We start from the raw sequence: 25,737 nt of genomic DNA, 5'->3' as shown, positions 1-25,737 counted from the left end.
CCCATCACCCCCAGTTTCATTATTCTGCCTTGATACAGTTTGATAGGGGCACTAGAGAACTTCCCTGACAGGTACCTGTAATACTTGCACATGAGGCAAAGCCGTTTTGTAAGGAAGGCTTACATAGCGCAACCTTGGAGGCACACTGCAGGCCCTCCCATCAGCGGAAAGAGAGGCAACCAAAGGTGAGTCTGGAAGTGGGCGGTGCAGGTGAGGAAGAGCTGCACCAGAGGGATGGAGCTGGTGCTTGCAAAAATGATGGAAGGAATGAGGGAGGTTCACTCTCTGCAGCAAATTATTGGGGTGTGTCATCAGGGCCTGACTGCGTGGTTGCTGGACTGGCAATCTAAGTCCAGCCAGCAAGCTGTTGAGGTGGCAGGCTGGTATGTGGCCCCAAGCTTTTCAGTTGCTCAATCATGTGCAGAAGTGAGAAAAATACAGGGTCTAGAAGGGCTGTTATGGGCTGGGAGTAAGATGAGCAACAGGATAGGTAGGGAAAGCCCAAGCCAAACCAAGACAGTCAGCTAAAAGCTAAGACAGATAGAAAATAAATCCCACTCAGGCCTTACAGTGGACTATTCCTTTCAGACTTGCCTGATCTAGAAAGCTAAAGGCATGATAAACCCCAGGTTGTTGCCCTTAATGCAATTAAAAATTTCTGTGAGTGCACTAATGGGTATGTGGAGTCCACATGCTGCAGAGGAAGGAAGTATTTTCAGCTACTACGGCTTCTCAGGTCCAGAAGGGCCAGCAGAGAGTAGCTGAGAGATCTGCAGAGACCCAGACGAATGTCCAGTTTAAAGCCTTTTGGGCACTGGAGCTCTGCTAATAGGACCTCAATACATGGGTTCATAATTTACAGAAAGTGAGTTTAGAGGACAGATACCCCCTTTGTGATGCTCTTACAATATGGGGTAGAAAGCAGAAAGGGCAGGAAGTGGGAGCTTGAGCAAAACATAGCTCTGTTGAGAACGCCTCTGGGCTGAGTCTCTCCATGGAGTCCAGGAAAAGTTTCTGGAGGATGAACAGAGACAGGCCGGAGTGTTTCACAGACAGGCCAAGAAGCCTGAGGGGGAAACATAGATGTGTCACCACTGATCCTAACTGGGTCACAGCAAGAACAGGAGGTGGCTCCAAAAATCGATTTTTGCCCCCATCTTTCCATTGGGGAAGCCTGTGCTAACAATGAGGCTGTTGCTGGAGTTGCCATTAGCTGTCACCAGTCACCTGGAAGAACAGGTTCCTCTGTGACAAGTGGATTACCCAGGAGAAGGAGAGGAAGTGAAAAGCTGAAGAGAAGCTAATGAGGACCTTGTGACACAGCCTAGTTAACAGCGATGACCAATGATACCCTCCTAACTGGATGACAAAGGGAGGAACAAAGGACCAGGTGGGCCAGGGAAAGAACTGTATTGTCCGGGCCCATCCAAAACGTTGACAGACCCATATTGAGGGCTGGATGAGGATCGTTCTGTAGTAATGTCAAAAATGAGCACTTAAGTCATCTCAGAAGACAGAAGAAGGTAGTACAGGCTACTTCTGAGTGCAGCTACAAACAGATCAAGCACAAAGAGTGTAAACCCTACAGGATAATGCAGTGTTTCAAAAAAAAAAGATGAGCATGGTATTCCATGATGAGATCAACGTGGGCTGCTCTGTATCACATTGCCAGTCAAGCCCTGACAGCCTGGTTCCACGCAGCCATAAGGAAATGCAGAGGTGGTCCCTTCCCCTAAATTGCCATACATAACCTGATAGATTTTTTTTTTCTTTGGGCTTTGTGGCTTACTCAAGCTTTTCCTCTTGGGAAGTGAGGATGAGCAAAGCATTGCTTATTTTGCATGGGGCTTGATTGCATTCCATTTACCCCTAGGTCTTTGGCAGGCAGAAATTACATTGCTGGTCACAGCATTTCAGAAGCTGGTAGTATAGCTGCCACAGAGAGAGACCACAAGAGCAGCATGTGCTAGAAGATCTGTAGGGAACAGGGGAATCGGCAGCACAGAAAGTCTCACAAGCCGACTCTACTATTGCAGCCAGAGCCCACATGTAGGGGCCTGGGGCATCTGGGCTCTCCTGCATTGCACTGCTGGAGCAATCTAGCATGAGTAATGTCAGTCTGTGCTCTGATCACACCTTTGTTTTGCTAAGTGGATGTCCCTCCTCCCCATTACCTCACACGCTTCCCATTCAGGCAGCTTTGAGATAGAAGTGCAATGAAAACTTGCAGAATCTGGGCAGAGCTATTTCACCACAGCACTAGTCTGCCTAATTACTCCTTTGCTGTGGTTGGTGCTTGTCAACAGGAAGAGAGTAGGGAAAGTAAATCGAGGTCCGGAAGCGAGCGTCAAGCCAGGAAAGAGGCAGAGCTATCCTTCCACATGATTCATCTTTTCCAACGGAAGGGGTGTAGGCCATGCTGTTAGGGGCAGGGCACCTGGACAAACCTTTTCCACTTTGCAACCACTCTCCTCGGTTCCCAATCACAACCCATCTGTTCTCCAGACTGGAGATCAACAGCTAGGTTCCTAGAGGCCACTGCTTGCCAAATGAATTGGCACAGCTGGCCTTCTTTCACCAGACCGCGGTATGGGCACATTGAAGAACTCGTGGGTTCCCTCTCATGGCATGTCACATATGGGCTTTACTATCGAGGATGATGCAAGGCTAACTTAAGCGCTGTTACCTACAAGCTCAGCTTAAAATTGTTATAGGATGACACACAGCAGAAGAACAAAGGAAGTCACTTTTGAGAGGAAGATCTCCCTTTCATTTGCTTGATTTCCAGAGCATCGAAGACAGGCCTGAAGTTTGAGGAGAGAGTGAAAGAGCCAGTTTAGTCCTCCATGGAGTGACAGGTGGGCCTCTGGCTGACTGAGCTAGCAGCTTTTGCAATATGCCAGCCAAGTATGAATTCACCTTACAGACATGGGAGCTTCTGAAATRGCATTCTCACTTGTGACGTTCTGGGTCCCACCACTCTTCCTTACCAAGATTCTATTGCACAGGTCAAGAGATCACAGGTCTTGCAACCATGAACATCAAGCAATTCAGGCTGATGCAGACAGCACTAACCTCTGGCAAACACAAGGAATGACAAAGGTGGTGCTTCTTCTCGAATGTTCTTGAAGTGTGAGAAGTGATGGGATTAATACGGACAATTCAGATGCTGTATGACTCCTTCTTTTTCACAGGGAGCCACACGGGGTGTGGATAAACTCAGTGGGCTATTCTATTACTACTTTAGGCCAAAGAAACATCTATGTTAAGTGCTTAAGACTTCCAAATTGGATGAAGTAGTAGAAAAACATGGCTCCTCACTCATATTATGACAACTAGATTACTTCACTTGACTTGCTTCTGACTAACAATTAATATTCTTCAAAGTTCTTCCCAATACAGTCACAATAGGAGCAAACACAGGGAGAATGAGGGGGAGGATCGGAGCGCTGGTACCTTTTCCGAGAGAGCTTTCTTGCTGTCAGCTGGTAGATCTTCCTATAGCTGCTCATACCCTGAGTTGCCATGTGTTAGTGTGTTCAGTTGCAGAGAATAATCAACTTGTACTTCCACTTCCCTGCTCTAATCCAAGATATATCCAGCAGAACGTTACTGAGCATAAGGATGAGCTGAGATCCATAGTGCTGACTCCTAGTACGTTTTAGGACAGATTGAGCTAGCAGCTGCATTGCTCCTTTAAGTCTTCCTCAAACTATGCCAGCTAATATCTGTGATCATTGGAACGGAGATATATTGGTACATATTACTAGAGATAACATGATACTTGTTTTCTCTCTCCCAAATTAACTACTGGGACTTGAAATGTCCTGCTCAGCCATGCCAAGTAACTTTCACATTGAGTAGACCACACAGACATTTTAACTTCGTCTAGAACTTTTATTTCAAGGAGTAAAACTGTTTTCAGAATATTCACAAGAATAAATATAAAATTACTCTTCAGAGTTTGAGCCAGGTAGTACTGGCAAGAAGATGAACTGTAACAAAAATATATCTCTATCCCACAGAGCCACTTATGCAGGATTCTCATTGAGAAATACTATTAAATAAAAAAATAAAACACTGAAAATAAAATGCTTGACCTATACTGATTGGATCACCAAACAATTGAAATTTTTAAGCGAACATAAATATTGTAAATATTGTTAATAAAAATAACATTTAAATAGATGGGAAGCCGCTGAGTCTGTCCAGATGAACAGAATGCTGTATGAAGCCATGGATTCTCCTACAGGGTACCAACTTCCTTGTATTCACTGGTGTTCATTTGTCTCTTCTTGTTTCGGCACCTGGAAGTAGCGGAGAGAGGTGTTAGTTCTGGAAAGTCAGCCATCCCAAATGGCTTTCTGGGGAGTGAGGAGGGGAAAGGAAGACAAAAAAACCTCTATATAACCTCCTTGTGTTTGTTATAACTCTAGCAGCTAGGCTCTCTCTGCATTCATTTCTGGGCTCTGGAATGACTTGCATGCAGAGTCTCATTTCTCAGCTCTTCACTGAAGACTTCACATCTGCATTAAAGTCTTGCTGCTGGTAGTAGGTTTGTCTTTGAGAAATCCTGCTGGGTCCTTCCCTGCAATAGGGCCGAATACCCTAACAAACTAGGCCATCTTCTGTTTTGAGATGACGTTTCAYGGAGTCTTCAGGTACGGAAGAGGAATTAAGGCAGTTACTGTCTAGCTATCAGATCTGCGAAGCCAAGCTTTCCCACCTTGTGGGAAAAGAGCTGAGTTGTTCCACCTTCTTGGCTCTTTGACAGCAGCTTACAATTAGAGTTATTAGCATGAAGAATGATTCCTGCTGCTTTGGGGTCTGTTAATGGAGAAGACTGCTGTCCTCCTTGGTACGGCTGATAAGGAAATGCTAGCGATATGGCTTAGTCACCACAGCAATACAGCAGATAAGGAAGTTACCCAACATTCATCCAGTTGCTCTCCAGTTCCTGCTGACTGGGGAAATGGCATTACCAAGAGAAGGAACTAGTTTTCCTATTCTGTGTCTGCTCTCTCCTTTACCTTGAGATACCCTCTATGATGGACAACAAACTAATCGATATAGTCCTCTGGCAGGGTCAAAGGACATCTGAGGGCAGTGTTGCCTAGGCATAACGTAACCCTCAGTTTGAGGTATGCTACACAGCACACTACTTTTTGGATCACTTCACTAAGTGCAGGCCAGCAGGCCTGCATATCAAACTGATCTCCATGCAATCAAGTGAGTGTGGATATCCCAGTCTAACTGGAGGTCCTCAGCGGACCTCTTATTATACACAACTGACTTGCCTTCCTGAGCCATGAAGAGAGACTCTCTTACCTTTTGCAGATGTAATAGCTTGCAATAGAGAAGGCGGTGAGGAAAAGCAGAATTAGGATTACTGTCAGTGCCACATACTCCTTACTGAGGGGCTGTCTGACAAGTTCTGAATGCACACATCGGACACCAGAGAAGCCTACATCGCACCTGAGCAGAAGAGAGGCAGAATTAGGGACATTGCCACAGTGTTATAATTTAGCAATTTTACGAAACTCCTGGGGGCATCCTACCCCCACTGGCCTGCTGTTTCCCGAGGGACAAGCAACTTGAATTGGGATAACTGAAATCCATATGGTTCTGGAAACAGAGGTAAATCCTTCAAGTGAGGAATATGCTTGAAAAAGCCTACAGGGTCTTTACTTCACAGGCTGAAGCAAAGGAGAGATCTTGCTGTTTTGTCTGAGCTCTGGATCTCACACTATTGTAAATACAGATGAACAATGGGAGGTACATCAGAATGAGTGTCCCTCCCGTGTTTAAGCTGGGTTGTTGACTAATTTCAGGTGTCTAAGACTCCCACACAAGTTTCATTGCAGCCAGCACATGTGCTTAATACCTGCTTAAATCCAGCTGAGGTCTGTTATAGATATACTGCTCCTGTTTAAATCCTTGTGAAAATTTGGATCACTTGCTGGATTGGTGTTCCAGGTAAGCATCAGYATCAGTGAGGTCAAAGCCAGTCCATGTTCACGAGTTCATTTTAACAAGACGCATTGCATTCTGTCCATACCTGCAATAGTGCTCRTCCAAGTCCACTATGTACACACACTGTCCGTGGAAGCAGTAGTCTTTCATTTCAGGCTTGCATCTGGTTATCCCAACTTGAGCCACGCGCGGACTGTTCTCTGTCTGAACTGTAAAGAGATTTGGTTAGCATCTCATCAGCCTTCTTCTGCCTTTGTATTTCCCAAACAGTGCTTTACAAGCACAGCTAGCAGCCTAGATACCAGCAAACCTTCAATGCGGTAGACATTGCGACAGGCAAGCCTTTTGAACAGGGAGAGGATTTTCCCAGGCTAGAGTTATACTGACTCTTCTCAGAGGAGTTTCGCATAAGCTATTTCTGCTTTTACTGTAATATTCTCATCAAAGGCACAGTTCTTCTGCCAAAGAAGCAATATTAAAGGCAATATAGGCTAAAAGATGGTATTGTGCAACAACAGTGAGCACTTTGCAGGATGTTGGAAGTGTGGCTCAACTGTAACTTATTCTTACAGTGAAAGTCATTTCCCAGGGCACCTCAGTGAGGTCACCAGCCCAAAGAAGATGGGAACCAAAGGCTTGTTATTTGCAAAGAGAGCTGCAGAGTATCCTTACTTAGTGCTGTTGTGCAGTTGTCCATTTCACCAGGCGCACATAACGGAATCACTGTTGTGCCCAGGACTGCTTGCAATACATAACCTACAAGAGAATAAAAAGAAGAGTCAAAACAAGATGCTTGTTAAGTGTAGCTCTGTATTCCAGCTGGTCTAGCCTTCAAGTTAACAACAGAAGAGCAGAAGCCTTCTACCTTAGTACAAAACCTGAAAAAAATATACAGATCTCAGAGATCTGCTGCCTCTATCATATAAGGCAACACAAAGAAATAAGCTCTGAAATGGAAACTCTAAACATACAACAGAGACGAAACAGAAACTCCGTGTCTATGACCATCTCTCGTCAATGCTCTGAGTGAGGCTGGGCAGAAATGGGCTTGGACAGGTTGCAGAGGTCAAGAGGAGAGGCAGAATTTGGTCCAACTCTGACTATGTGGTTAGATCCCTATATGGATTCCGACTAGCCTGGCACAGCATCCATGCAAGGGACTCAGTCAGGGTCCCACAATTAGGTATGGCAATCTTATATTCATTGCAGGAAGAGTTTTTGTGATCAAAATCAAGAACTTGAATCAACAGCAGTCCCAGGGGAAATGACTTCCTGGGACTCAGCAAGTCAGTGTGGCTGGCAACTCAGCACCCTGGGTCAGAGCTTAGCCAGGCTCAGTGGCCCACCACTGGCTTTAGAGACCACGTACGGCTCTGGGAAAGCTTTAAACAAATGCTGCTTGGCCTCAGCCCTCTACTTGCTGTAACCAGTTTGAAAAGCTGGCCAGTTCCTGCACTAATACCCTCTCTCACCTCAGAGTTATTCAGCTAAGCATGCACTTGCACAGACAGCTAACATGAGTACCAAGCCCTCTACATGTAGTCACTGGGTCTTAGAGGCATTGTCCAGTTTAGAGATCCTGGGCCAGTGTCACCCATCCCAACTCCAGGAAACAACAACTACATTTCTTTCATTCCTGAACTGTCCATCATCAAGACCACAGCTCAGCAGGTTTGATAATGGGTACCAGTAATATTAGGGGACTGCACCATGCATGATGAGGAGTCTGGTGCCCAGAGTGCCAGCTGCACTACGTTGGGGACCAAGGATTTCCCTTCTCCCAGAGGTTCAGCTTCTAACGCATATTGATGCTTTTCAGGGTGTGAGGCCCCGCACAGGCACAGCTTTCAGACATTCTGCTCACTGAATGAGCATTTCCAAAGAGGATTTCAAGCCAATCACAAGTATTTGTAGCTTCATGACTACCCCATGAAGAACAGTTAATGTTTGCTCCAGCTGGCCATGAAATCCTCTTGGCTAACACTCCTGCTGTGGTCACAAACTAACCTGCTCATGAACTCTTTAGTCATCAGCCCTGTTCCACTGAAGTCTGTAATTTGTGTCTTTGGGCTGTTTGCCTCTATTAACTTGTCAGGTCATGCATGCCTAATGGAGGGAGTGTGCCTTCATAATTTCTTTATCACTCTAATTCAACTCTGGTTATTAGAAAGTTTCATTACATCTCAGTGTTAAATTTAATAGTGATTTATGGATTTTCTGCAGCTCATCCATTTCTGGATGATTAATAAGGCTTCCTTTAAGGTTTATTCCAGGTACATATAAGAATGGCAAGAATATCCTTCTTAAAGGGACAGGTTTTGTTTTTTAAGCACAATTTCTTTCCCTTCCCTCCCTCTCCACGTTTCTTGCAAAGCTAGTAACTCAGATTTCTATCAAGCTTTAGAAAAAAGGACAAAGCCTAGGTTTGCCAAACTGAGAGCCATGGTAACACAGCAGTGATACAGGAATTTTGACTTGTAGGAGGAGACCGTAAATCAGACATCTACTTCTGCTGAGATGACTCAGCAAGACCCGCCTTTCACTGAGATGGGGCAGGACCAACAAGTTTACTTTCAGGGTGGGATTTTTCACAGCACTTGTGTTCACTATAGATTCTGCCAGGAGCAGCAGTTAATGCACTTCTGTAAGGCCAGTTTGACCCTCACTAAGGAAAGTTAAAGTGCTTGACGGATGAGGCCATCAGCTAATGGACCACTGCAGCTCATTTGCTGCTCTGCAGCTGCAGACTTTAAGCTTCGGTCAGGGACCTGGTGCCCTAACTGATACTGGGCAAAGCAGATTCACTGAGTCAGTCCCTCTTCCCAGGAGCTAGAAGGACTTTTCAGGAGTGCTCCGCTGACCAAGCTGCTCCCCCAGCAGCTTGGTGAGCAGCTCTAGAATGGGACAGCTCTGACACACTGCGTAACATGGTGTTTTTGCAAAAAGGGATACTGGAGTCCTGACACCCATGAGAGTCAGTGACCTGAGGCTCCCTCCTGTTCCCTACATACTGCTGCTGTCACATCCATTGATAGGCTATGGCAGAATTTGATCTGGGGCCCACACGACTATAATGAACAGAAATCAAGCCAAAATGTGCTAGATGTTTCCAAGACATCCAATCCTATTGTTCTTTATTAAGTAGATGGAAGAAGATAAATGAAGATCTCTTTTTATCCTACATACCTCGGTTTTGGCCTTTCTTCTTCCTTGGTCTGAGTGTAATTTGAGCAGTTGTTTTCTAGTCTCAAGTGCTTAGTTCAAGAGATATTAGAACATGGCTTTTGCATTTAAGAAACTCAAGCCCAGATACATGTAAGAGAGAGGTCAGCTCTTATCTATGCTCCAGAAAGAGGGACCAGTTTCCAACTGAACCTGTCCCTGGAGAGGAAATGCCAGAACTCAGACACCTGTACAGGACAGATTAAAATACACCACCTCATACAAAGCAGAACTAAGACTTGCCCCATTCCACCCACGCGCAACTGATATTTGCTGGATTTGCTGGTGGATATTTGCTGACACCCAAAAGTGTTTTCTGCATTCGGGCAAAGTTCTTCCTGTTCTGCACTGTTATATTTTGCCCTTTCTCCCATGCACGTATTCCTCCTCTGACGTCAGTGGGAGGGGGATCCTGTGGGAGGATAAGGGATCCATGCTCTGGAATGGCAAGGAGAGCCTTTCCCTGCATGGTTATCAAATGATGTATATCAAACATGGGACCTGGGAGAGGTAGTTACATTTGTATTCCTTCACTGATCACTAAGCAAATACTCTACAGAGTACAAGATAAGAGTAATGAGATGGTGGATATTTGTTAATGCCTCACAGGAATGCAAATTCTGCGCTTATTGTTATATTGCCAGAATGCAAGTGCAATACTGTGTCTGGCATTACAGTAAGGCTAACACTGACAGCAGCAGCTGCTTTACTGGAATAGTAATGCTGCTGTTTACTGGCTATTCTACAAAGGATAGAAGGAAAATAAGGGCTGGTTGCCTTAGCTTCCTGCAGCCATCATCAGAGATGACAGGCAACAGCTAATTACTAGTTCAGCCATTCAAAGCCAGCTACTGTTTCYAGTTATAGAGAGAGTGCAAAGAATGAAAGGTGAGGGAGATGCATACAGGATGTATGTAACTGAGAACTAGTCCCTTGGCAAGTTTTACGCCAACTTTAAAGGTCAATTTTTGGGTTTTGTTGTAGTCTGAGAGGTCTTGGGTCCTATCATCATTTGAGTTGGCTTTCCCTTTCCCTAAGATCACTAGTCATATACTAGTTTACCTGAAGAAGAACCCCTGTCACCAGTTTGCATTTGGCATCTCTGTGGTCCCTCCACTACAGAGGTAGCACCTACACTTCTAACTTCAGTTGTACTTCCAAAGCAATGCCAAGTGCAGAAGTCTCCAGGTGACATTGCGCCTGGTGAATCTCAGCTGATTTCAACTCAATGTGGATCCCCATCACCTGATTTTAGACATCCAGGACATGTCTGACTGGCATCACTACTACCACTTAACTCTAGTGCATCACCTTCAATATCTCTCAGTTACTCACCTCCCTAGCTAGCTAGCCATACAATAGACCACAGAARTTTACAGGCCATCTCAGAAAAAGCAAGCACTTCTGGCAATACAAAAAGCTGGGTGGGTGGTTGTGTTCTAGATCAGGATCACAGAAATGTAGGGTTGCCGAGGAAAGCCTCACTTTGGCTGTGCAGCTAGCTCCCTTGTTCACATCAACCACAGCATCTCTGGAGTTCAGGTCATCCATGTAGGATGAGCATGTTTTTTGGGAAAGGGAAGTGGCCATTCAAGGTAATTTTAACTGCCTCAGATAGAGCACACCTCCCCATCCTTCYGCTTTGGATGTAACACCTGGCTTCTGCTTGATGTTTCAGGCAGGATGTACCTGCTGCCTGGTTCCTTGATTATGCCAAGCAAAGCAGGTGCCTGACACTCCTGTTCCTGAGATGAGGCATACAAGATGCACAGGTTGCTCTTCTCACCCATGTGGAAGGAGATGCTATTAGTCCTTTCCACCCCCCAACCATCTTGTGGTCTCTGCATATTTGGCCTATTCTCTAACTGGAGACACCAGAAGTGAGGGCACTGAAAGAGGCTCAAATCAAGTTACCTTTAGGGTAACAGGACAGAAATGTCTATACATGTTTCTAGGAAGAATATCCAGGTTTCCCTGTCTTGCATTTTGTACTCATAACTTCAGAATCGCAGACTTGAAGTCATGGAGGCCCAGGGCCAGGCCAGGCCAGCTCTAAGGTAGTCCTGAAAACACCAGCCTGTACTGAAAGACTAGTGCTCTGATATTGCTGTGGACCCGCACAATCATCTTGGGCATTGTGCCAGGACATATCCTTAAGTAGAGACTTAGAGATAAATATGTAGTATGTGCACTCAGTCATCTCAGTACTGCTTCCATTCCTATGGAGACTTCCACACCAGTTATCCTATTCACACACCACCCCTTTTCCTATGCCTGAACCACTCCTTTCCATCGCATGTGTGGTGGCTAGCTCCACAGCAGAGGGGAAGAGGTCCCTACACTGCAGGAGAAGCAGAAACTCATTACTGTTAGTGCCCAGACATGTCAGCCACTGAAAAATTCCGTATCTCCAGGCTCAGCAACCTTTGCGTTCAGCCCACTTGCCATTAGCCAGAACAAACTTGACAGAGGAAGCCACAGTTGACACACAGCTTCCAGTGTGTTTGGAGATCCAAGGCCTGCCTTCCCCACTTGAGCAGCCTTAAAGCAACTGCTCGGAGACCACGGCGAGCTCTTGCCCAGGGCCTCCTTACTAATCCATGGAAGAAGCAGGACCTGGGCTTGGCTCCATCACTCTCATATTCTCCCCGTGGCCYGCACAGTGCCACAGTTCCTCAGGGTGAGTGACAGCTCTTTCTCCCCACTGCCTTTCTGCTGTGCAGTCTTCAAACCCAGGATACCCAGGACATGAAGCTGACAATGAGTTTCACCTCAGTTAGGTTTCAGCCATTCAGTGGTGAACCTCTTAAGTCCAGCATAATACCAGCTAGAGTCTTCCCAGCTTCTGCCAATAGCACTTAGTCCTGCTAAGACTACTGACCTGGGAGGGAAAGGAGGTAAAGTACTTGTGCCACTATGTATGAAGCCATCTAGTTATGATTAATCTGTCCCTTACTATTAAATTTTATGCCTGAACTGGAAATAAATAAATCCATATTCAATCCACAAAGCCCTACCGGTTTCTTTCAGTGCCAGCTTTGTGCAAGCATGTCTGAGTCACAGGCTACAAGATGTTTAACCCRCTGTCCCTGCAAATAAGCTGCTGTGCAGTGACTGACCCATAAGCTATTACAGAAATATCTGGCCAAGATGAAAGGCAGGAACTCCTGCTGAAGCGGGCTTAGCAGATGAGGGAACATATGCCCCAAAAGAGAGGGCTTGGCAACAGTTTCCTCGTGGACTGAGACCCTGAGCCTGGCTCTGCAGATGTGAGAATACATCTTGTTCTTACAATAGCCCATGTGAGTGCTCCAGGATGAGTCCTGGCTCAGATGCTCCCTGCCACACAGTTCAAGTCACCTCAAAGAGTCAGCTATCAGCAATCACTGTGTGTCATTACCAGTACCCAGCAGAGGTGCAAGGCTCCAGGCTTAAGAATACTTGTGTACATTTCAGACTTTCAGGTAACTCATGTTGATGCAATAAAGTAACACACTCCCAGTGAGGAGGTGAAGTGTCAAGCAAAGAAAGGCCGTGACCTGCTTTGTTTCCAGAAGGAAGTCTCTACCGCTGTAGGGATTTACCTGCTTAGCTCATCCAGAGCATGGTCTGGGCAAAAGCTGCAGGACTGGACTATGGAAAAAACACAACAATATGACAGAGAACAGATCCTGCTGCCTTGACCAAAAAGCTCTGCTGGAGAGAAAGTGGATATTCACTTTCAGTCACTTAAGGGTCAAGCCTGAACACTGAACAAGCAATGACATGCCCTACTACTGCACACCAATCTGAGAGCGAAACCCATGTGCTCCACTCCTCCTGTCATACAACCACCCAGATACACCCATTGGTGCCCATGCCTTCATGTCAAAGAAGAAATGCGTCACCTTCACCTGAAGACAAGCTTATCCCCACCTTTTGCAGGAGACTTTCCAGCAAGAAGTGAGTGCCCCAGCCCCATGAGTCGGGTTCTGCCTGCACCCTGTGCTGCTGCATCAGCTGCCGCATCCTGCCGCATCCTGGCCAGGCAGTGGTGCCAGGAGGACCTGGGAGGTCCCAGCAGGGACCTGCCGCTTTCCTGTGAGGTGGCACTGCCTCGCAGCATCACGGAGCTGCAGCTCCCAAGGGGGCACCGCAGCGGCACTCACCGAGGAAGAGCAGAAGGCTGCGAGCCCGCATGCAGCTGGCGTGCATGGTCTCCGCGGCGAGGAGGAGAGGGAGGACGGGAGAGAAGGAGCCGGTCTGTGGCAGGAGCGGCTGCGGCGCTGCTGCTGTGGGTGCCGGCCGCGCCGCCACGGCCCTTTATGGGCCGCCGGGAGAGGCGGGGCGGCGCTCAGCGGTGATGAAACCCCGGGTCGGGGCAGGCACCCGGCGCCGGCCTCGCCGCTCCCTGCCCGCCGCTCCCGGGCACCAGCCCTGCCGCCCCCGGCCGCGCCGCGCCACCTCCGGCGGGCTGGGGTGCGGGTGCCTGCTGGGGCCCCGCTGGCGGCTGGCCTCGGCTGCCCGACGGGTGCGACCCCCGCGTCCCTCCTCCCTGGGCCAGGGTGCAAAGGACAGGCCTGCGCCTCGGTGCCAGACACTGGGCACCGGGTGCCCTGCACAACGAGGTGGGGGGGGGACGGGACAAATTCCTTTACAGCCCCTGCGGCTGTTGGCTGCCCCCTGAGAGCACGTGCTTTATCCTTACTTTGGCAAACATTCATGGCCATAAAATTACCTGTCCGTTGAAAGCAATCCAACCGTGGCACTTGCGCCCGGGACTTCCTGGGGCCACGGATTCCCATGACTGACTGCACAGCATCAGCAGCATTAGCTTCTGTTTGCCCTAAATTCATCGGCGCCAGGCGTAATGGCGCGAGACTTCAACGTGAGCGGGGTCCACCCTGCTGCGGCAGCTCTGCGTAGGAAGTGCTGTGGGGCTGTCCTGGCCGTGAACGCTGCTCGCACATGAACCAAGGTTCAGAAAAGAGCGCAAGGCCGGTAGCCGGAAACGTGCTGCCCTTTCTAATCTCCCATCTACTGGCATTTCTGAAGTGATCCTTGGCACACGCATCTTGGTGCCAGGGAACCTCGGTACTAGGGGCTGAAATGGTCGATTAAGTTCCAGCACAGGCCACAGGAATGCACCTCACCCAGAGACCTTGACCTGCAGTGACAGCCTCAAGGTCAGAGGGTGCTAAAGCCTCCTTGCCCCTTCTGTCCTCGGCTTCATCGCAGCCCGGTAGCATGGGCAGTTATTAGCACCAACAGTCTACTTATTCCCACTGCATGTTTTTATTCCTTTCATGCATCCTGCTGAAACCTGTGTGCTCTATTATTGCATTAGGCAAGGCCTTGTCCTGCAGCGACTTCCATACCATAATCCGATATCTGAGGGATACCACCCCCACCAAATCCCTACTTCAGGAATCTGCCTGAAATAGAACAAGTCTTCTATCTATCTGAACAAGTTGCTCAAAACCAGTGGCTATTTCTTATCCTTTTAAAGCAAAAAAACTTCTTTGTCTGCTTTACCTTTTTCCATCATCAGAAAAGGCAAGGAGATACCCAATTTACTGCAGAACTGATAAGCCTATCTTGCTGTGTAAGGAATGTGAGTATTGGCAAGGTGCAATTTAATAGCTGATGACTCAAGTATCCATAGTTTCTCCATTTTATAAGGGACTATTGAAGTATCCATAGTTTCTCCATTTTATAAGGGACTATTGATACAAAAAGATTAACTACGAAAGATACTGCAGAATATGATAGTCTACCATATTTTCATGTTCAGACACCTGGTCCAAGGTAATTAATACATTAACTCAGGGAGTTTTGAGATAGATATGGTACTTACAAATCATACTCCGTCTTATTTCAGAGAAGTTTTCTTAGGCAAAGAGGTCCTACAAAAGTGTAGTGAGACTGAAAAATGGAAAAAGCAGTGTTACTAGGGAATTATATGTCAACACAATCTGTTAATTATCAAATTGATATGAGATTTGGCAAAATCAGCGTAATAAAGATCAGTGCGCCAGTAGCATTATAAGTCAGTATTCTGCAAATAAGTGGGACATGATACAGCCTGAATCTTTTTCCAAGTCTTTTTTTTTTTTTCCCCCTTTAGCATCAGGGCCCTGGCTTACCCCCATACAATCCTGTTGCTGCTTTAATGTTAGCAGATGGTAGGTTTTCTGATGTCATACGACTGTGTTGCTTCTCTATTTTGGCTGATCCCCCTTTTTAGGAATTTTATCATCTGCTTTTTCCGGGATCACAGTGGGCAAAGAAAGGAACTGCAATGATTAGTAAAGCATTTCTGTATGTGGGGATTTTTCAGGATGCCACAAAAGCAGCATCACTACAAAACTTCTACACACTTACGACATCATAATAAATTTCACCCTTAAATTCCTGCATGATTTATCCTCTGAAAGAAAGCATTTAATTACAGTCTTGTATCGATATCCAGACACCATGCAACTCTTGACACAGTTGGATCAATTCATTGGAATTTCCTCTGTCAGATTTTAAATATATGGAGAGCAATTATCATATAAACATCTTTGCTTCATCTTTGCATGATTTTCTTCCTCTCACAGCATGTCATCTCTCAGCAGGCATCCCCACTTACAGATTTCACCATCCTTTCTCCATCCTCCACGTGGAGGCTGCCTCTTTGAACAAGGCTGATACACATTTTAAGAGCCAATTTTCCAAGTGGCTATTTATAATGAGTAGTACCTTTCTTCACCGATGGATTCATAGTAAGTCAGATTCATTGCATCCCACAGGTCTGAGTATGGAGTGACATGTCTGTACAATGCTGAAAGGTAGCACTGATTGGGCAATAGAGCATCATGGGTGTATTTCTGCTAGTGGCCTGAATTTTAGCTGGGGTAAACTGGCACACCCAAGTGAAGTTAATGATGGATTTATACCAATTAGCATCAGACCAGCCTGTAGCCCCCAGAATGCTTTGACATTTCAGGGTCATCTTCTTTACAGTGTGTGATGAAGATATTTGCATATACCTCAAGAATTTGTGCAAAAGACTTGCTGTTATTAACTTATGATGGTTTAATGACCATCTTTAAAGAAAACCTCTATTTAAAATGTAAATGGCCTCAAATCAGGTCCATTTTGTGCTTAAACTCCTCTTTATGTCAGAAGTATTTCTCTTTGTTCTTTTCAGACAGAGCAGCAGATTCAAAGCAGTTAAAATTTCAAGGTTATTGACTGGACTTGGTCTATTAGCTTTTCTGTCATTGACAGTATAGAGGATTTCATATGAACAAAATACCGTTCCCAACTTAGAAAGGAAAACACAGGTCAAATGTACATTTTTCTATGCTTGAGAACCCTTTCCCTCACAGTGATTTTCCGTGAAAGACTACAGCTGCATTCACAGTAATGAACTGTCACTTTATGTCTGCATTTTTAAATAACTAAATCTATCAAAGACTGGTGTCTACTACTTACTTTAGCTGCTTTCTGTAGGACTTGTATCTAGTTTTATATGTTGTCATTTTGAGGATGGATCTTCATCTTTTTTATCTGTTAAGAACGGCATCTATTTCCAAAACCAACCTCTTTTTGTTAGAAAGTATTTTTGAAACTGGAACAAAATCACACCTAGCGTTTCAGTGAAGGACTGGACTTCTTCACACAAAAAAGGTAACAAAAAGCAACATACTCATACATCCCTGGAAAAGCAGCCAGCATTTTTCAAACAGCATGAATACATACTTCAGTACTTGTATAAGTCAAATTTTCATTTACAGCAAGTTTTCATTGCAGGGTATCAGAGATCCTCAGAACCTCTTTTGAAAGATGGGTAGTCTAAGTGGACTGCAACACATGAGACAACATTTTTATTTGAATTATGGAAGATTAGTATTAAGGATGAAAATCTTAAATGGCAAAGAGCATGGGACTTGCACGTGACCACAAATGCCCTAAGAAGGGTGTATGTCTAACTGGGATGCATCGATGAGTTAGTCTGGAGGGAATGGAATAAGGAAACACCTTGTGCCAAACTTAAGCCATATAGAGGTCAGCTTTAAATCTGCCACATATGCGAGGTATGAATTAGGCCCAATGTTCTTAAACAGCCAGGCTTTACTGTAAACTATGAGAGTTCAAAATGCTGCCCCAAGACTCAAAGCGGCTGACCTCTTCCTGTAAATGAAGGGTAAAGACAAAACTATTGGACAACACAGATCTTTTGCTGTTTAAAAACAAACAAACAAACAAACCCCCAACCCCCCCACCCCCCAAATGCACTGATTTCTTAGCCAACTCATTGGTTCAGCATTAACCAGAAATTCAAACAGAAAAGGAGCAGCTTCCCAAGATGGGAATGAAAAGGCAGACAAATCTGCCAGTTCATGCTGCATTGTTGCCTACAGGGCAGTTTTAAAGCTTCATTCTGCTGGCTGGTATGAAATTTTCATTACTCTCCCCTGGGCAACTCCTGAATGGCCCAACACATCTTGCTGGCACGAAGAGCTTTGTAATGCTCAGCTGGTGTTTTCCCTTTCCTAATTACACCTTGGTGCTCCATGAAGAGTGATTTCTCAGCCTCCAAGGGGTTTTGTACCTTTTTTCATTTGTTCAACCTTTCCATGGCTTCTGCTTTTACCTCCTGCTTAATGAACCTGTGCAAACACTTTATTTGTACTCCTGTAAAGGATGTTCTCAAACTAAGTCCCTTCTATATCACTGCCCATATTTCTAGCAATTGCCTCTCTTTCCTCCAAATGATTCATTTGTTAAGATGAGGGGGACCAGGGTGGAAGAAAAACGGCTTTCCCCACAGCAGGTAGCAGGCGGCAAGCAAAGCTGGAAAAAGAACACCAGCCCTTTAACTGTCAGTCTTGCGTTCTGTCCTGTTCGTCAATACGTCTTCAGACCATATAAATTAATCTCCTCAACAGTATTTTGCATTGATCCAAGATTGCACTGGCTAAAATGGCCTTCCATAAACGTGGCCATATGCTTTCTCTTGACTGCATTTCTCCAGGAGGATGTATTTTAACCACAGGAAGATATAACCACACGCAAACATGGTGATGATTGTCCTCTGTGAAGGTTCATCATGCACACAGCTGGGTGCAGCATTTAGACTCCCTGACAGGTGGCCAATATAACCACCAGAGCTGGAGAGTCTAGACAGCTCTGTTCTCAGAGTAGATCCCCCAGCAGTAAGATGCATGGAGCTGACTGATTTGAGCAGGTATTAAGCTGTGGTCCATCCAGGTGTTTTGACTTGCTTCCTCCCTTCCTCCAGTCTCAAAACTCTAATTTAGTGCCTACCTACAGTAATGGCTCCAATAAGCATACTGTTATCCTTTTGAATTGCCTTTCTCATGACTTAAATGCATTTTATTTTTAACAACAAGCAAACAAATTGTTATGTGAAGGCACATTCCTGGCAGCTGACCATGTGGTGCTTCTGCTCAGCAGCTCTGCCCTGAGAGCAACATCCGTCTCAGGACAGCGAAACAATGGCAAGAACCACCACTGTAGGGATTGACGTGACTCAGCAGACACTCACCCGCTTCTGTCGGGCTTTCACTACAGCAGTCAGTCCTGGCTGTGGGCTATCCACCGCCATCTTCCTTCCCTCTCCTGTACCTTGCATCTGGACAGCTGGCACTAGTATGGGGAAGACACGGGGAAGATACTCTGAACATGAGCCTTCCTTGCCACCATCAGAGAGAAGGAAATAGTCTGCCTTGGACTAAGCCAGACTCGTAAGGCCTACACTAAAGCCTAAACAGTACATGCCACATCCATGTGCTCAGCAGAGCCCTCTGCCTCCTTACCTTCTTCAGCTGGGAATGTAGGCAGTCAGCTGAGCAGTTATTCCAGCTTCAGCTGAGATGGCCTCAATCCCTTTGGCTTTTCTCGACAGGAAGATTTTGCACTCTTTCACTGCTGCAGGGGCGAGGGGATGAAAGCAGGGAAGGGGGAGAAGGAGAGCCTGAGGTGTGGGCTATTTCCCAGCCCCAGAGTTCCTGTGCTTGGCCTACAGTCTGGGAAGAAGCAGCATCAAGCTATGTCTTGTCCTATGCTCCCGGTCCTGTACTGCCACTGGGTCTTCAGCCTGCCACAGACTCCACATTTTGGCCTGTGACTCAGACTGTCATCTTCATACTGGCCACACACTGCCATCAGGACAGCGCATCAGTAGCTGGGGCACCCTCAACATGAGGAATGTGTCATTGGGGACGATGGAGTAAACAACAATTCACCTGAGACCAGCTTAGCTAACACACGTTCCAGAACCGGAATCTAGGAAAAAGTTACAGGTCCACATTGTATTTGTTTGGCCTGGTAACTAGCGCTAGGCACAGGAGCAGATGCAGTTAGTGGAATTCCCCCATCCACTAGCATCATGGGACACTCCTATTGCTATTATAATTACTGTTAATCCTTACTATTACTGTAGTGACCAAAAAAAAAAAAAAAGGCAGTCCGGATGAGGCCTTTATTGTGCTAGCTGTTGTCATACAGAGATGATGAGACAATCTGCCCCAGGGAACCTATAAACATGGGTGCTCAGCTCATCACTACAGTCATATTTCTAACTAGGACACTGGGGTCCACAATGAAGCTCCTCCACAACTTGAGCAAAAATAGGCCGTGGCTGAGCTATRAGAATCATATTAAGTTTGCATTAGGTAGGAGCCAGTCCATTCATACCATGCTCACTCTCTACTGAAATTCAACTAGAAAGAAAGAGTAGCTAATCAGGAATGCTTTGGGGTTGCAACACTTAATAAGATGTTTCCATTCTGTATTTTTGCTGCATGGGCCCAACCTTCTTCTATAATATTTCCTATTCTTTGGTCTCCACTGAACTTCGTATTACCAACTCTTGAGAGCCAACTATGAGTCACACGGCATGCGGAAACCTCCAGGGTTTGGTTTGGTTTGGGAATGAACAAGAGTATCTGAAATCATCTGTCACCTTCCCCTCCCATCCATGGTCTGAACATCACCTGTAGTATCCAGCCTCCCTAGAGAGACAGTCTCAAAGTCACAGACTGAAGAAAGGGATGAGCTAGTTTTGCCATGGACTAGGTACCAACATGGAGCTGTGGAGAAAGACTGCAGGCATCTGTGGAGCTGAAAAGGCCAGAGGTCTTTCCATCACATGTGGAAACCATCTGCCCAAGACACAGATTTTTCTTCCCACCCTTTGCAGGTGTGGCTGCTGTCAGGCACCAGGAAAGGAGACAGACCCCAATTTTCTGGTCAGAGCTGGTTGTCCCACAATCAGTCTTGGAAGCGCAGTCTAGATTCCTCCCTGGGTAAAGGAATTGTTCAGACATTGCACGTTTGCTCTGTTCTTTTAGCAAGAAGTTGTGGGTTTGCCCATGGGCTGAGGAGAGCAAAGGCCTAGGCCTACCCCACAGGTCCCCACCTCTCCACCCATGGGTAGGGAGGGTGCCAGCAGCTTGTTGTGTGCGTGGGAGATGGGAGGAGAGGAATCTGCAACCTTCGACTGAAAGCCCTGAGGGTGAGATGCCTAAAGCTGGTCAGCTGACTGTGACACTTCCATGGATAACTCCTTTGYGTGGCATCTACAGACCCGCCCCCTCTGCCAGGCTGTTTCCTGCAGCTTGATGCTATTTAAGAGATGCAGGAGAATTCCTTTATGATTCTCAGAGTGCATGGGTGTAAATGGAGTGGGACAGGACAAAGGCCAGGGCTGGGTTTAATTAGACTAGTGTTGGTTATTAAATTAAGAACATCACAAACCTATGGTTGACAGTTCCTAACACTCCTGCAGCCAGGGAATGCAGGGAATGCCCTTTGCACATGAAAAAGGCAGCTGTGGATAAGGCTATGGTAATTTCAATGTGAACTGAAGCTAAGGGTGAAATGCCATGTGTGGTATGTGTTGGGAAAGGAGTGAGGAAGAGTAGAATCTACTTAGGGAAACATTAGCCAAAGTTGCCAAACACAAGTTAGGCCTCTGAATCTAACTCCTAAATAACCACAGCCCCTCCAAGGACTTTTGCAGAAAATAGGAATCCCTGGAGACCAATTTTTACAAAAGAGCCCAAACAGAGGTTTCACATTAGATGCCCAAGAGGAGAGACGTTTGGCCACTGACTTGATGCATGTCTGTGGCAGAGGTCACCCCTTCATACATAACACACTCATGTTCCAGTTCCACACCAGGATTAATCTACTCTGCCCAACTAAGCATACAAGCAACCTGAGATCAGAACCAAAAAAAAAGTTAGCACAGGAGTTGGCTCGTGCTTAGGTGAAACGTGGCAGAAATGACAACTCGTGCAGAACACAGTCTAACTCTATTGCCTCTATCCCAGCTTTCCGACCCTTCCACCCTTTTTATTTTCGTAATGTTCCCGTTCATGGAGTAGAAGAGAGATTTCCAGGAAAGGCTGCTGTATACAAAGCTAATTGCCCATCTTTCCAAATCAACCATTTTAAAGGACACATAGGTTAACCGAACTGGAAAGGAGGTCTTCATGGCAGTCTGTTTACTCTCTCTTCTAGAGCATTCTTAGGCAATGCACTGCACAGTGCAGCATGCATTTGATTACACTGGGGCAGTTTTGATTACCATATGCATTAACCATGTCACATATCATCAGAGTTGCCGACAGCATTGCAAATGTTGGAATTGTCTTTTACGTAGATCTAAATAACATTGGAGCCTTTGGGCAATGGCCTTCGATTGCTTACATGGTTTTTGTAAACAGGATATTAACAATTTGTAAATATCCTGTTGCAGACCCGTCAGCTGTGGATTTGCAAGCTTGGAAGACACCAGTTTGATATATGCCCATCTGTAATAAGTCTACTAAAACTTCACTGGTAACATTTCACAACTGTTACTGACCACAATAATTGCCTCTAATTGTACGTACCAGTGCTTCTACTTCATAACTTGTACAGATTGGTTCTGGAGTCAGGACATCTTTAGAGCATTTCCTGGGAAACTATAAATCAAAGAAATAATACATTATTGTTATTATCATTTTCCGTAGGCTTGCATTGTACACTTCTCAGCATTCTCCCAGAGCACAAGAGAATTGCACTTCTCTGAGTTCCCTTTGCTCCATTTTACTTAGATTTTTTTTTTATTTTAATAGAAACTTCCCCTCCAGATTAATGAAGATGATGACATGCGCATGTACACATGCAGACATACATACAAGGAAATATCTCTGTCTCTAAAAATTTCTTGGGCCTTCTTTCAGTGTTGCAGAATAGGCGTTTTGATGGTCAACAACTAGATAACTGCCCATATACCTATAAATTTTATGAAGTAACTTTTAAAATACCTTTCAAGAAAAGTGTTAACACAACCCTCTTTTGTCCCATCACTCAATCTCAGCAGAGCTAAAAAGAGAGGCAGAAAGTTCCTTTTGAACTAAATACTATATTAAAAGCAATGCACACCTACCCCTGATTTGTGGCATGTTTTTAAAAGAAGTGGCTAGCTCTGTGGAATGGAGGGGTTGCCTTCGTGCAGAGGGAAACTCCAGTCTGGAAGGTAACAGAAAAACTGTTATAAGAACACTTGGCGGGGGAGCATTAGAAGCCCAAAGTTGTGTCGCTACTCATCCAAGCGTGAATAACCCAGTGCTGGGAGTGCACTGATGCAAAGTAGTCTGACAATATGTTCTTAGCTCAGAAACAAGTGCCTTAAGGAACTGTAACTCCAGGCTCCTGCTGTGCTAGCGTATGCATTCAGGAGACATAGCTGGCCTAACAGGAACCTTAAATACCACTTGGCCAGGTGAGGGAGTCCTTGTAAGAACATGCATCATTGTGGTCCCCAGAGGTGACGCATGTGAAAGAGCAGATTTTGTCTCAGCTACTTGGTGCTCTCTGAAGTTAGAGCTATTTCTCACCAAACCCTTGGGGTCTGCGCATTACACAGCTCCTAACACTGTTCCTTAGGACTTTAATGCTTCTGGGAGAGTAAGCAGATTTCCCTAGATCCCACACCCTTCTTTTGTGTAGCTGTGCTAGCACGATTGCACCCTTGATCAGAAAATCTCTACGGCCTCCCATCGGATTTGCCCACACAGAGATACTCATTCAACCTACACCCTGTGGTAGAGGCTGTCTGTCTGAGCTAGATCAGGTTATTGTCCTTGTTTAAGATAGCTGTGAAGGTAAAGAGGGCATAGCTTACTACCTTAGTCCCTTTAGGAGACTACGACAGCCCCTTAGCTATGCTTTTGTCCCTGAATACTGGCTGTATTGTCTTCCCAGCCTTGCCACCTCTTCTTTGGGACCATTCCTCTAATGCCATGCACAGTTCTGTAGCAATCCTTGTCAGCTACTAGCTAGGCCCACTCTGAAAACAGATCTTTCTTTTCCCCTTGCTCCTGCTAGATGCTGAATAGCTCATCTTCCAGCCACATCTTCTCTGTCCCCAGCACATTCCCATCCTCTCCCACTTCCCAATTCCAATCCCCAGGTATAGCTGTGACCCTCATTCATTGCTTTCTCTGATCGCAGTCCTGAACGGCAACTAAGCAGAACTGCAGTCCATAAAATCAAAATTGCTTGACACAAAGCACACACTGGCACCTGGTGGTCTTGTGATGATTTTTTTCCCCAATGGTCCTTGGTCTTGGAAAGTTTTTTTTTTCCCTTCTTCCAATGGTCCTAGGTATATATCAGACAGAGGGACTGGACTCGTAAGGAACACTCTTGCTCATCCTGAACAAAAATGCAGGCAGACTGAGACAAGCTCATTTCATGGCGTCCCTTTTCTCTGTCTCCTCCCCTCCCCACACACACTCCCCCAGGAGTTTTGGTAAAAGCATAAGTGTCACATGCTGTGCCACAAGGAATGAAAAGCTAGAACATTTGGCTCATTTCAGTCTATTTCCCCGAATGACTTCAGTGGTGGTGGTGTCACCAAAGTCTTCTTATAACAGAACCCCACTTTCTTCTCTTCTGCTACTATGCCAGTCACTTGGGCAAGAGGAGTGGGAGGGGAGGAGAAAGACGGCTCTGACATGCTCTGAGCCACTGAGAGCAGCCTTTGCTCTGGCCGTGAGTAAGAGCAGCCTTGGGTGCACAAGTGCAGGGGTACAGGCTGTTCTGGTGTCATTCCTGCTGCCACCACAAGTGGGAAATGTTGGGCCCACTTCTCCCATCTCTTACTCTTTAGTAACAGCACCTGAACATAGATGACTGCATCTAAATAAGGAGTTCATTGCAAATTTCATCCGAACATGAGAAAAAACTTCTTCACTGTGAGGGTGACAGAGCACTGGAACAGGCTGCCAAGAGAGGTTGTGGAGTCTCCTTCTCTGGAGATATTCAAAACCTGCCTGGACGCAATCCTGTGCAACGTGCTCTAGGTGATGCTGCTTGAGCAGGGGGGTTGGACTAGATGATCTCCAGAGGTCCCTTCCAACCTCAACCATTCTGTGATTCTGTCAAATGAACATAAACTTTTAAATTTAAAATAGAAAGGAAAAAGCAGTGGTGTAAAGTCCTGATGCTACCTGTTATAAGGCACATCATTGTGATTGCACTATGAACTCAGCTGGACTTCACAGGGAATAGTTCCAGATTGCTTTGCAGATAAAGCACAAGGAAACTGCATCGCTTACACCCACTACAAGCGTATCTACAGGTAAATGCCCTTGGGGAGATATGAGAAGCATTTAAAGCATAAAAATTGCTTACCTTTCCCTCACCAGGTGGATAGATAAACACAAACGTCTCTGTTCAATAATGTCTAAAAGTCTGATGCAAGCCCTCAAAAGCAAAGAAAATTAAGGATTACAGCCAGCCATGGTGTGAGGATGTGCAGCCCTAGTGACAGAGCATTCCCAAGCAGCTCAAAATGAGCAGCTCTGTAGAACTGCACAAGTCTACAGAGGCCATGGGAAAAGTGAGCGTGCGATGGCCGAGACTCACGCTTCTGTGCGGGATGCAGAGGCCTGGGAGTTTCACAAGGGCATTCCCTGTCTATCAGGAGCTGCGCTGTGTTCAGACTTTCAGTCACGTGGCTGCTGGGATAGACACTGCTCACCGCACGCTAAGAGAGGGTGGGAACAATTTGCTTTACTGCTCCTGCCAAAAGCCTCTATTAGTCTATGTTGTGAAAGCTCTAGAGAGGCAAAACATTCCTAAAACCACTTTATTAATTTTAATAACATCCCGAAACTCCCCCCAGTTGTTTATGGATGGCAGGGCTGAGGGAGGCAAGCAGCACAGGCAGAGACAGAGAAGCATTCCCTCTCTGCAGTGTGAGGGCCAGGGAGTCTCAGTATAATTTCTGCTGGCTGCTTCCCCGACAGTTCATGCTGAGGGAGGTGCTGCTTTTAGATCTACTGATGCCAAGCACAACATAAGAACAAAACACTGTCTTACCATCTCCAGTACCTATGAACTGCCTTCACAGTCTTTAATACATTTATCCCCATGGCATCCCTGTAGCTATTTTGCTATTTCTCTGACCGGGAACTGAGGCACACACAGTATATGCAACTTACCCAGTGCACATGCTGGAGCAGAGACTTGCACCTGCGCCTCCCGTGA

General features: G+C 45.9%; 1 protein-coding gene across 2 annotated transcripts; it reads right to left on the bottom strand.

The window, feature by feature from the left end:
* Positions 1-3,882: 3,882 nt before the first annotated feature.
* Positions 3,883-24,452, bottom strand: LOC112977616 (proepiregulin-like). 2 transcript variants are annotated; one of them, XM_026090133.1, is made up of 10 exons: positions 24,365-24,452; positions 23,767-23,898; positions 22,628-22,710; positions 22,089-22,160; positions 18,734-18,834; positions 15,032-15,099; positions 6,646-6,729; positions 6,059-6,182; positions 5,329-5,475; positions 3,883-4,307 (listed from the first exon to the last, which is right to left on the bottom strand). In XM_026090133.1, the coding sequence occupies exons 6-10, from the start codon at positions 15,036-15,038 to the stop codon at positions 4,247-4,249; spliced, it is 423 nt and encodes a 140-aa protein (XP_025945918.1). In that variant the 5' UTR covers positions 15,039-15,099; positions 18,734-18,834; positions 22,089-22,160; positions 22,628-22,710; positions 23,767-23,898; positions 24,365-24,452; the 3' UTR covers positions 3,883-4,246. The 2 variants fall into 2 exon arrangements, with proteins under 2 accessions (XP_025945918.1, XP_025945919.1); XM_026090134.1 differs by lacking the exons at positions 18,734-18,834; positions 22,089-22,160; positions 22,628-22,710; positions 23,767-23,898; positions 24,365-24,452 and adding an exon at positions 16,657-16,964.
* Between the last annotated feature and the right edge of the window lie 1,285 nt (positions 24,453-25,737).

Source organism: Apteryx rowi, unplaced genomic scaffold, assembly GCF_003343035.1.
Source record: "Apteryx rowi isolate R43461 unplaced genomic scaffold, aptRow1 scaffold_85, whole genome shotgun sequence".
NCBI lineage: Eukaryota > Metazoa > Chordata > Aves > Apterygiformes > Apterygidae > Apteryx > Apteryx rowi.
The sequence above is the reverse complement of the archived record's forward strand: the minus strand, read 5'-3'. Positions and strand labels throughout refer to the sequence as shown.